Raw genomic sequence first — 13,309 nt, forward strand, 5'->3', positions numbered from 1 at the left:
CACCTCCCCAGGAGGCGGTACCTAGTTGACAGAAGAATTCTTCTGTTGACCTAGTACTGTCTACACCAGGGTTAGGTCGGCTTAACTATATTGCTTGGGGTGTGGATTTTTCACACTCCAAGCAATGTAGTTATGCTGAGGCTATTTCCCTGTGTAGATGAGCCCAAAGTCTCCAAGTGTCATAAAGCCAGTGTAGCCAGCTCCACACTATGCATTCCCAGTCCCTTTGGTGTAAGGGGCATGTTGGGAACAGAAAGAGGGGTGGCTGGAGTGTTTTTCATTCTGGAGTGTCCTTCCGCCCCACTTTGTAGCAGCCTCAAAGGGCCATTACAAACAGGTACAATGTAGAACAGACTTTAAGCTGCTCTGAGTTTGCACTAGGAGCAGAAAGCTGGTGGAAAGCCACCTTCACCCTCCCTCCCGCTCCTGCCTTTGCACCAACTCTGGCACACCTGAGGATCTGAGTTACAAATTCTATCAAAGTTTAACCATCGCAAGCGTATATACCATCAATTCCTAAATTAAGCCCCCCACTCATGCAACAGGATCTGATGACTTCTCTGGGACTGGAACAAGCTTAAGGGTCTGCATTAGCGATCTGCCTTCAAGATCAGGTCCTCCACCAACTAACGGTACTTGACACATACCCATGCCAGGCCCATAGTCAATTAGGGAAATAGCATACAGTTGATGCTACAGCACTCCATGTTTACAGATTCATTGGAAATTTTTGGCTGTATGGGTATTCCAAGAATTTACATACTGGTTTATTGCAATTATTTTAAGTCAAAAGTTTTTTTTAAAGAGCTGCCACTGTTCATCCCTCACTTAGTTATTTGATTACAAATTTGATAAATCTAAATGAACAAAAGTTTCTTTGGTTGTTTCTCCTTTTTAGTATTGTACTAGAAAGAGTTCAAATATCTGCCGAGGCAGTAGCATCTGTCTCTTATCACGTATAACTTTTCCTGATTATTTCTAGAAAGGCAGACTAAACATGCAGTTCTGACATAATGCAGCATCACATTTTCATTTCTGGTTTGCTCAAATGCCTGCACCCGCTGAACTAAGTCTCTGGAAAGGGCAATATCCCTGACCTCAAGCAAGGCTAATGGGAGGCTTGGATTATTCTTGCCTGAAACAATAGAATAAGCTATTACAGATTCCTGCTAATACTTTGAAACCACAGTAGGGTGTGGGCTTTTGTGTCAATAACACATATCTCCATTTTTAAAAAAAAAGTCGTGTTTTCATATAATTCCATTAGGCTTAAAAACGGCTATGCAGTGGATCCACCCTAAATGAATTTATGTCTAATTTATGCCACCTTTTATGTAAATATAAAATTGCTATTGTCGTCATACCATTAAGTCATGAGCCAGAAAAGGGGGGCTAACACATTCACTTGTCTCAGCATACACATGCAAAATAATATAGGCCCCCGAATGCTCTAGTGTGCAGATCAACATATGGCAATAAAATGTAGCTAGAGGAAAACACAAATAGACATAGAAATCTGCCACCACTAATTGAGTACTTGACAAGAAGGTACTATTTATTATTTTTAAAATTCTGACAGTGTGTGTGTGCGACTTCACAAGACAGAAATATCCAGACAGTCTACTCCAAAGAGCGTATGATTTTAGGATTAGATTGTGACTTTGTAGTGAGCCCTGTCCATAAAGAGGGTGTATAGCTGCGCCAGCCCACAAGCAGCACAGGGAAGGAATTATGCCTGAGAAAAACACAATTGCCTCCCTGCATCCCGGTCACTCGAGCACTATAGTAACTTGCTGCTTGCTTATGCACCAACGCAGCAAATTGACACCCCAGCCAGTGGCTCAGCTAAGCCAAGGTTCCCTCCCACTCTCCTCCCCTTCCTACCCACCTGCTTGGGGTAGTGAGTAGTTGGTGTGCAGTGTCTGATGATTCCTGCCTGCTCAGTCCCAATGTCCTTATTCCCTCCAACATTCCTGCATGGCCATGAAGTCGAAGGGATGATTTAGCCCAAAAGCTAGACAAAGAAGACAAGGGGCAAAATATTCAAAGGCACATAAGTGACTTAGGAGCCTAAGTCCCACTTTCACAATTGCTTAAGTAACTTAGGAGCCTAAGTCTCATTGAAAGTCAGCATGACTTAGGCTCCTAAGTCAATTAGGCACTTTAAAATTTTTGCCCAAGAGCCACTTCGGCAATAAGTGCGGCTTTAAGAGCGATTTAAATAAGCGTGAGAAACACACAACATGCTGAACCATTTACTATGTGGGTAATTCGTAAACTGTGACATTCATGTGTTCTCTGCCCATCAACATTTCTAGTGGTTAGGTTGACCCTGTCACACCTTTGGTAATGTCACACTATAGGGACATAATATTGATAGGTTTGAATTGCTTGAAACATGCTGGGGGTAGGGTGGCCAGATGTCCCAATATTATAGGGACTGTCTCGATATTAGGGGCTTTGTTTTATATACGCAGTTATGCCCTCCCCGCCCCGAAAAAAAGTATGCCAATTTTTCACACTGGCTATCTGGTCACCCTAGCTGGGGGCAAGCAGGCAAACACAACTAACTGTGTTATTAGGCATTGCTATGACAAAGGCCTGTTTTATTAGTCTGAGGCCTAGTGTGATATGCTCATGCTAAGGATTTATTTTAAGTGAACCAAGCAAGGCCCAAGAGCTTATCCCTAGTATATGAAGTGTGCCTTCTCATTCTGTGTAACAAGCAAGTGACTGCACAGGTACATCACAAGCTTGCAAAAGGTTATCTTGAAATAGGGGGAAAGTTGGGGGCAGGAGCTTTTGCAATATTGCAACTAGTTAGTTAGAACTTGTTGTCATACAGGATGTATTAAGAAGGTGATGGATGCAAACGCTTAGATTAGTGATTGGAAGCATGATTATGGATATCTGGAATGTCACTTATGGATAATGGGCAGGTACAAACCTGACAAAAATGGTCACGGAACATGGGCTCATATGGTTATGTATCTGAATAATTACATAAAGGAGGGGGTATAAAACATCTGATTTAGTTTCCCTAAATTGGGGGTACATTGGGCTCCTGAAATGATGTCAACTGATTCGTGGCCTTTAGAGGTGCTCCACTGACTGTTGTTTCTATCTTTGCTTTCTCATTAATCTTCTATGAGTATATTATGCTAACTATCTCAAGAGCAATTGCTTTGTTTATTACTTTTTTTGTTGGATTATATTAATAAGTAGACTTATTTGGTTTTTATGTAAAGGCCTTATTGAGAGCATACAGCTCTGTCACAAATCACATCAATCCAACAATGAACAAGTGTAGCCAATCTGGGAAGAACCTGCAATAATCAATAGTTATGAATGTGGTGAATTAACAGTCCCATTATTTGACAAGGAATAACCCATAACTTGGAATAAAATGATCACTGAAGAGAAAGTTGAGCTGTTTAAACTTTGAAGGCGCTGAATAGATGAGTCATTTGTTAATGGTTTGTGAATGAAAGGATGATCTCTTTTGGATTGCATAGGATCATTGGGACAGGAGTCCTTAATATTGTTTTTTTGGCAGACATTTGTGAATTTCAATGGGCGTATAATTTATAGTTTCACTGTTACAGAAAATGGGTCATGCTTCTTGGAAATGAGAAGGGACCTAGGAATTTACATAATATTTCATTAATGGACTGTAGGTGACTGGAAACTGACCCAGGAACAAGCAATAATTGGCAGCAAAGATTTTTGAGAGGTTGGCTCTTCCAGTCTCAACTTTCTCCCCTGGGAATTCCTGATTGAATTCACAGCACACATTCTTTCGCCTATCCTTATGATGTTTTCCCATGATTAATTTTTTAACTCCTTCTATGAAGGTAGAAGGATTCTACATAAGTTAAGACAGAGTTACAAGTTTAACAACTGTGCTCATGGACAAGCATAAAAGAATGGTTTGTGCTATCGGATGATTAATTGGCAAATGTTACACAAAATTAAATCCTGCACTCATACTATCCGGTAACTTTGGAGATATCAAGCAACAGCACCTTGAAACAGTTCTACCTCTGATTGAACCAATTATCTAGATATGTGTGTAACTTTACGCCCACGAGCAGTCCCACTGAAGTAAATGAGGTTATTTATTCGCTTGCTTAAAGTTACCCATGTGCTTCAGTTATCTATTGAACAGTGCTTTGCTGTATTTTGCATGAATTCCGCCTCTGTGACATAGAATACCCCTTGAGGAGGTCTTCAGGGGCAACCACAGTCAAGGAGCTCCTAGCAGCAGTTCTTGCAGGAACTCTACAGACCAAGTCCTACAGGGAGCTGGGGAGGAGGAAATGGGGCAGCAGTGCAGAAGTAATGTCTGTGCTCAGATGTCCTTACCTGTGATGAATCCCCCCCAGGTTTAAACAGGTTGCAGGGAATCTGCAGGCTTAGAGGATAGTATCCAAGCCTCTTCATTGAGAGAGAGAACTTTATCCCTAACATAGAAGAATTCCATGAAAACTCAGTTGAAATTCGTAGGTCCAGGTCCTCCAGCTGGGGGTGCAGCCTCTGGAGTTTCAATACCCTTACAGAGAAATAACCCTGATAGTGGACACCTAGATCTGTGACGCAACCACCACAGCAAGGCAGTTCAAAGGATGAAATTCTATCCCTAATGCTTCCTGTTGTGTTTAGGTATTTCAGCCCATACTTTAGGAATACGTAAACAGGCAAGTGCTCTGAGTCTCCTGTCGTAATTACAGGTGAGTACAACAGGACAGGAATAGAGGATAGTCAAGTTTCCATCTTTGGAACCTGAATTGCTTAGTTTGCTTGTGTCAGGCTTAATGTTTTTGGTGTGGGGCATTTTGTTAAATGGTATTTAAAATACCAGTCCCACTCACTTCCCCCTCAGGAAATGAAAATATTTACCACCTGAAAGCACAACAGTGGATGGAATAATGTAAACACTTCTCTGGAACAATCTATTATGGGCTACATATTTAAAGATGTTTTCAGATGTGGATTATATAAATATATGTTTAGGGATTTCTTAAAACATGGATCACAAATTAGATTTACAAAAACACAGTGCCTTCAAACAGTAAGATCTGTTGTGTAAGCAGATACATAGTGTACGCTCAATTTCACCATCAGAATTCAATCTGAAGTACTTCTCAAATTGGTAGCTTATTTGTAGACTGACTTACTTCACTATACAAAGTCATTTATTAGTAGTAATAATAGTCTACATGGGGAAATGGATCAGAGCCGCTATTCTGGAACAAACTCTTCTGGACTAAAACTCCTTTTATTCCAGAATAGCTACTCTGCAGAACTTTTGTAGATGTTGATGAACTGGCATTTTCAGATGGAAAAATGTTGTTTTTAGAAAATTTTCAACCAGCTCTAATTACAATGATTTATTCTCCTTGTTTTCATCACATGGATTTATTAACCAATAAGACATACCAAGCTATGTTGTGTTCAGGCCGACTTGCTACAGCAGAATGCTGCAACTAGCTGGGAAGTGGTGATATCAGTATGTCCCAGCACAATACACCACTGCTCAGATCCTCTTACTGGAGTTATAAAACTGTCCCAATATACATACAGTACTAAATAGAAAAGGAAATAGAATAGTGAATATAATGCTGGGGAAAGGTTCTGGATTGGAAGCATTTGAAACTAAAGTCCTCAGTTTAATCCAAGAGCAGGTATAGTTTAGGCAAAGAAGCTTCCTCTATACTCCCATGCCTACTTGTTTCAACCCTGGCCTGGAGGGACCCCCTTCTAGGAGGAACAGGGTTATTCTCCTTTTTACAATGTAAATTCCTCTTTTTACAACATAAAAACTCTTCCTTTGAGTAGCCAAAAGAATGACCGAGGAAAGCTCAAAAGTGCCTCCCAGTGGAATTTTACTTGTAGTTCACCAAAGAAAATGTAATTCAACTACTTGATTAATCAAAGCAGTTCTCTATGGAACAGCAAATTATTATTCTCTCTCTCTCACACACACACACACACACACACATACATTTGAGCCCTAGCAGTTTAGGGTGGATGCTCCTTTTATTTCACTCTATCTTCCTTCCACAATTTGTATATAAATGCAAACATGTCTATGTAATTTTGAAAGAGCTGTGAAAACTTTTTCAAAGGGAGAGTTTCTATTTAAGTTACACATGCAAAATGAGCTAGTAGACAGATACAGGCATGCCATTCATCAGGAAATTTCGGCTTACCGGAGCCGTCAATCTGTCAGATGTTACACCATCTCCTTGCAAGAACCAGTGTAACTTCTTAAAGAGATAATATTATTTAGTATACGTATAATACTACTTACCCCTGGATCTAAAGTGCTTTACAAAGGTGGTAAGCATTATTATCCCCATCTTAGAAAAAGGAAAAGAAAGGCACAAAAAAAAGGTTAAATGATTCATCTAGAGCCCCACAGTAAGTTTAGGTGAGAGCCAGGAAAAGAACTGAATTCTACTGATTACTAGTGTCATGTCCTATCCTCTAGGCCACTCTTTCTTAATGCATCATGGGAGTTTCTGTACAATGAAATAATCTGCATCCCAGAAATTGAACATTTTCTTATGGGTTTTATTATTCATTTTAATTTACATCATTATTCAACATTAACTTTTCTTTTTTCCTTGCCTTTTGTTTTTCTTTAGATGCAAATAGGTGCCATATTTAGAGCAATAATACAGAAAGCTGTGCATGCCATCTATAAAGACAGTCTATTTCATATAGCACCTTTCATTTCATAGAATCCCTTAAGCACTTTGCAGCTATACACACAAAGCTTTAATGCAATGCCACCACTTCTGGGCTGGAGAACAGTACATAGTACAGTACATAATATCTGGGGAGGAATTTTTTTTTCTCTGGCATAAAAGTCTTGTTTTCACCAAAAGTGTCACAGGATGTTCAGACAGAACAGAGAAGCTATTGTTCTTGTTCCTTGTCAGTGTGAGAATGCAGCAAAAGGCATCAACTTGTATTTTACTAAATAAGTCTCCAAATATCAATCCCAGCTGCTGCCCATGTGACTAAGTGGGGGGGGGGGTGTTTGGGGAGGGGGGAGGGAAAGGGTTAGGGAAGTGAAGAGAAGGGCAACAAGCAGCAAGAGGCATTCACAGTAGAATTCAACTCAAACTCCTCCCAGTTCCTAGTGGGAAACTAAGGGAGGAGTAACTTTCCCCTTCTCCCCCTAACCTTCAATTGCCACAAGAATCTATACCCCAGAGAGGATGGAAACAAAGTAACACCATTATATACATGTTTATAAAAAGAGTAGTTAAAGGAGCTAATGAACCAGCACTGCATGATGACCGATTAGTGCCTGCTTTACAAAAACTGCAAAGATTACTCTTTTTGGTTGAATTGTTTTTCCAGAGCAGCAGAATGCAACATTCTAGAGCAGAGGCTCCTTCACAAAAGGTGGCAATATGTGGCCATTGGTGGTAGGCTGCGTTAAAAGCTTCACGTGCAGAACTATGCAGAGGAAGCCATTTGCAATGCAAAACAAGTTTTAAGGGTCCTAGTCCAGAAATCTCTTGCTGTGCGGAAGATGGAAATTCCATTTCGTGAAGGATTTCCAAATTTGCCTCTGTTCTGAATCGGAGTGAAACCTGAAAACTTCAAAATCGCCACCAATGAAAATTCCACCCCAAAAAATTGGTTTCAGTTGATTTCAGTGTTTTTTGCTTTGACAAAATCATTTCGTTTTGATTTTGACTTTTGATTTTGTATTTTAAAATATATACTATAATGCAAAATAAACAAAAACATTCAAAAGAAAGTCATTTTAAAGCAAAAATCAAAACAGTTTATTCCAAATATGCCAAAAGAGACTGCTTTGATATTGGTGGAACTTTTTTTTCAAATTTTCTTCTGAAATGACATTCCAATGAAATTGACTCTGTTTCACAAAGTGTTATGATTTTGATGGAACTGTGAATTCTGATGTATTATGTTTCCATTGAAATTTCTCTGCCCAGGAACGATGGCTTAGTCCCTAAAGGACTGCTCTAGCCAGCTTAATTTAGATCAACTCTTATATTATGCTGGGAATCGCTGCAGCTCCTAGTCAGGCCAATGACTGGGGAGCAGGAAGTTATCTTAGATCCACCTTCTCCCTCACCTTGGGTCCTACACCAAGTGCAGGTTGGCTGGGCCCAGCAGTGTGCTAAGGGGCATCAGTGCAGTTTGTTCTCAGTCACTGCCAACACTGGCTTTGGTGTAACTCATCACGGTGGGACTGTAGCTTTTAAGCGATTCCCCTCTCCGGAGGGGTGAGCGGAGTGGCTGAGCTGCAGAAGGACCCTCCAGGTGTAGCTGACTGGCTCCGCCTGATTTTTGTCATAATGCTCCTGCAGAGTCCATGCTGAAGCAGCAGCTCCACCACCCTTCCAGTAGACTCCCCTCCACCTCCAGCCAGCTTTAGGCGCTGTCTCCATTAGAAACGCTAGAGCTGCTGTAGTAAATCCATCTCCTTGAGAGGAGATAGCTAGGTCAAGGGAAGAATTCTTCCATTAACCTAGCACTGTCTACACTAGGGCTTAGGGCAGTTTAACTACAGCTCACAGGCATGTGATCTTTTTTAACACTCCTGAGCAACACGGCTGGGTCAAGCTAACGTTCTAGTGTAGACCAGCCCATAGGGTAGCTAGTCAAGAACTCTCCACTGGGACTATGCCCAGCCCTTCCGCAGCAGCACAAGAGGGAAGACACTCCATGTGCCCCTTACTCCTCTTGTGCATCCTACAGGGCCAGCCAAACCCCTTCCCCCCTCGATTTTTGTTTAATTCAGTGTTCTGCAAGACCAATATGTTGCACAGTAAACTCATGCTGTTACTTTAGAGCACTTCTCAGACCAAATCCTCATTCTTTGGGTAACAGGAATATTACTGAGTTTCAAGTTCTTTCCAAAAATATCTCTGCCTGTCTTAAGTAATAATTACATCAGTAATAATCTTAAGTAATAATTACATCAGTTTGCTTTTTAAAAAAAAAAAAAAAAAAGTCCCAGGGCTAGATCAGTGAGTTGCCATGAGCAGCTAAAAAAATTCCAAATCAATCAGTGACCGAAGAGGAGGGGAGGGAGTGCCTTTCCAATGTGTCCAAAGCATTGCGGTTAGGAGGTCACAATATTGGACCATCACCCTTGGACCATTGTACAATATTGGACCATCACCAAGTGAACAATGTCAAATACTGAACGTCTGGTCGATTTCCATTAAAATAATATTTCATTTGGGGTCAATAGTTTTCACAGGGGTTTGGAACTGAATTCAAAATGGTCACTGATATATAGATATATAATATTAGAACTGGGCTTGATGCATGTTCACCTTCAAAAAGGAACTCAACATGGAAATGGTACGTAACCCAACACTTTCAGACTTCTCTCTCTGAGAACTGGGCGCACATTCCACAAGTCGTCATTTCATTTCTGCTGCCCTTCACACTGTGTGCTGATCTGCCATTCAGGGAGCACCTGCTGCTAACAGGGTTGTCTATTTGTTTTGTCTAGCCATCTATAATCATTGGAGTAATTTTGGATTAAAAGCAAAGCAATATTTCAAATTTCTGAAGTAACAGAAGAGAGACTCAGTTATTCATCCATATTTAACTTAGGAAGTGTAAATACCCTAACTTTCATCTGAATCTATTATCAGCTAGACCTGGTCACGAATGGACTGGTTGGGAAACAAGCCAGGAAACTCTGCATAGGGCTGTGTGACTTTCTGCGACCTCCATGACTTCTGTAGCAGCCCCGCAGCCAGCTGCACCAGCCACTGCTGGAGCAGCCCATGGCCAGCTGCACCAGCCGCTACTGGGGTGGCCCCAGGCAGCTGGCCCTGGGGACTGCCCGAGCAGTGGCCAGTGCAGCCCACCTCGGCAGTGGCTGGTGGGTGCTGGCCCCAGGCCTCCCCATAGCAGTGACACCCCAGAGGGCTTCTAGAGCAGCACCCCACTGGGAGCCCCCCGAGCAGTGGTGTCCCAGGGCCACCCAGATAAGATTTAGTCATTGTATTTATAGTAAAGGTCATGGACAGGTCACGGGCCATGATTTTTTGTTTATTGCCTGTGACCTCTCCATGACTTTTACTAAAAATACCCCTGACTAAAAGTCTATGCATCAAGCATGGGCTACAACAGACCCCCACCCCTTCATTCTCTAGCCTTACTCCTTGCCTCTCTCCCCAATCTCCAAGAAACCCTTCATGCTGTTCTGTCTCCTCCTCCTCCCTTAGTCTGACACCCCAACCTTGTTCTCTCATCTTTCCTTAGACTGAAACTATTCCCTTCCTCCATCCTGAACTGGCTTTCAATCCCCCACAAGTTACCAGAGACTCTCACCATTATTTTCATGTCTGGGCTGGACTTGGTTTCCTATATTGGTCACCCTCTCCATTGCAGACAACACAGAGATCTATTACCTAGGAACCAGGTTTGGTTGACTCTGTTTCAGATACATATGTCAGGAAACCCAGGGTATTTCTGATGATATACAATTATGAAACCTGGACTAAAGTATTTTTTTGCTGTAATAAGCAGTGATTGTTGTTTTCAGCATACAATATTTGCCATGGTGCCATAAAACAGTTAACTAGGTGTTTCTCAATACTGCACAAACAGTGAAATTATCCCTTGTGTAGGGAGCTAGCACAAGGCCCATATGCTACTTACACCTCAGTTAAAATACTGTTTTGAAGCATACCTGGGATTCTTCTGCATATGGGTAAATATCACTGATTGGGTTCAGTATATGGACCAATTCTCACATACAAAAAACCCAATCAGCTTTAAGTTTGTTTGTAAAGCCAAGTTTAACTGTCAGTATTTCATATGTGGAGCAGTTTCTAACGTAAACCTAAGAAATAGAAGAATAAATGCATTGCATGTATAATCCACAGAAATAGCGATCTTTAAATATTCTTTAAGGGAACAGACACTTTACTCAAGAGAGCCTTGATGGTAGCAAAAGCCTCAGAATTCTACCCTCAGAGATATTTAAGAAAATAAAGTGATTGAATTCATCAGGTTTGTATCAATGGGTGAAAGGTTCAGCACTTAAGACGTTAATATTTTTTCTTATTATGGTCACATACCAGTGCTGGAGTCAATATTATTCAAGGGAGTTCTCCCTGCAGGGAAGGAAATCCTCTGCAGGAGAGGGAGAATTTTAAGACTGTGGATCCCAGATATTCTCCTGTGCTGAGCAGAGCTCTGGGACAGAGATGGGGAGTAAGCAGGGAGCCAGTTACAGCTCCATGATTTACTAGCCACATTTGCTCAGATTCCTGGCTCAGGTATAAGTTATAGCATCCTAGGGAGTGCTTTAACTTGCGTCAGCTGGAGCATACACCAAATGAGAATTGAGGGAGTGCAGGTCACTCTGCCATGCTCACAATGACCTCTCTTGGTGGGGCAGTTGGCATAGAAACCAACTATGCCGGCTTTGTACCAGCTAAGAACTTCCCCCACACAAGAGGAATTTTCAACTGTCTGGTTATGGCCAGACTCCAGCCACTTTGCTCAACTCAGGGGGTAGAGAAACTCGCCCTAGGTCAGGACTTTACCTGATGACCTGATTCACAGATGGATACCTATGATTGCTCTCCAGACAACTGGGTTAATGTTTGGTTTTAACCCTCAGCATCATGAGCTTGTAATCAAAGGGCGATTTTTCAGGCTGTTGGCAAACAGACGAGATTCAAAGACTGGGACGGTCTGAGTATTGCTTATAATGTGCCATGTATTTTTGTTTCAGGGAAAAAAAATAGAGATGAGAAAGGGAAAAGGCCAAACAAAGAAGAAAGTAGGGAGACAAGGCAGGAAAACAAAGGCCGAGAATCCCGAAGACAAAACCGAGAACAGCGGGAAAACAAAAACAAAATGCAGCCGAAGAAAAGAAAAGCCCAAGATAAACAACAGAACCCAGTACCCATCAGCACTGTACACTAATGGCCTTACCTGATTGTTTTAGATTTATGATGCTGCTATCTCAACCAGATCCCCATGACAGATGCTCAAGCCATTCAAACCACAAATGGACAATGCTATCAGTTATTGTTAAACCTTAAACAACATTCCAAATAGTTCCTATATTCTCCAGGCAATCATAGTTTATTAAAAAGACTGATATGAGCCAAGAATTAAAAAAAAAATCTAAAAAAGGGATACTTTAAAACTGTTACATTATATGCTGCCATGCATCTGCAAAAGGCAATTAAGAAATTTTGTATATACTTATTAATAGGGTATAAAATATAGCAATATAATGAATGACATCTGGATGAAAACCTGCTTCCTCTGTAAAATATTTTTCAAGGTATTGTTTAAGCAAAGTATGAGACAAGAGAGATGTCTAAATCAAAGACAAAGTATCCCGTTGTATATTGTACATAAATATTCAGAGAGGGGCAGGAGGGAAACCATTTTTCAAGAGCCAGTAGGAATCTAAGGTTTTGCACCCTGTGGTGGATCTGAACTGAATTACCCTGGGGTTCCCCGGTACTTGTTCCAGACTGGTGAGAAATACCAGGGGGAATACCTGCAGGGTGTTGAAAGTTAAAGAAGGAAAAGAAGTGGAAGCAACTGCAGCTTCAGAGACTGAAGTTCCTAAAGGAGAAGTGGTGGCGCTTTGCTTGTATAGCACTCTTGGCTATGGGACAACACAATGTTTTCTGGTCTAAACAGTGGTACAGTGCATGCTGTTCTATGCTTTTTATAACTATGTGTAACTTAAATCTACATTTCAAATCTTCCAGTGACTGACAAATTGTATTTGTAGGAGACAATGCTGAGTTAATAAAGAACAGAAAATAGACCACGGAAATATGTGTCTTTCACAGTCGTGGGGGTTTTCTTCTTCTTTTTTACTGGAAGAATCTACTACTTTATAATCAGCTTTATGAACGTCATGGAGAGAAAGGGATACTACATCTTTAACAATGTATATCTAGTGAAAGAGAAGCCACTACAATAAATATATTTGTGGATTGAGTGGATAAAGTTTGGTCCATTTTTGTTTGCTTGAAAATCATGCTACAGATGCCCCACTTATTCCCTCTGGCACAGCCAAAGTGAAATTCACCACTTGTCAGAAGGCCAGAAAAGGCCCATGCACCACTTGTGTCCTGCTTACACCCTAGTTTGAAGGCTACAGTGATGCTTAAGTGGTGGGTAGGCTTTGTGCTGGCTCTCTGCTCAGGGATGGATTTTATCTTTATAGAATAACATAAAGATGGAAAATACCTAACAGGACATGAGTGAAATCCTTACCCCATCAAAGTCAATGACAGAACTCTCCTTGATTTCA

At 41.2% G+C, this 13,309-nt stretch overlaps 1 protein-coding gene across 1 annotated transcript in view; it reads left to right on the plus strand.

Moving 5' to 3' along the window:
- RSPO3 (R-spondin 3) overlaps nucleotides 1–12,951 on the plus strand; it is an 84,819-nt gene extending 71,868 nt beyond the window's left edge. Inside the window, exon 5 of the mRNA XM_074946935.1 lies at nucleotides 11,759–12,951. Coding sequence (XP_074803036.1) covers nucleotides 11,759–11,952 — 194 coding nt within the window. The 3' untranslated portion in view covers nucleotides 11,953–12,951. The remainder of the gene's footprint in view (nucleotides 1–11,758) is intronic.
- The last annotated feature ends 358 nt before the right edge of the window (nucleotides 12,952–13,309 follow it).

This window comes from Natator depressus, chromosome 3 (assembly GCF_965152275.1).
Source record: "Natator depressus isolate rNatDep1 chromosome 3, rNatDep2.hap1, whole genome shotgun sequence".
Classification (NCBI taxonomy): domain Eukaryota; kingdom Metazoa; phylum Chordata; order Testudines; family Cheloniidae; genus Natator; species Natator depressus.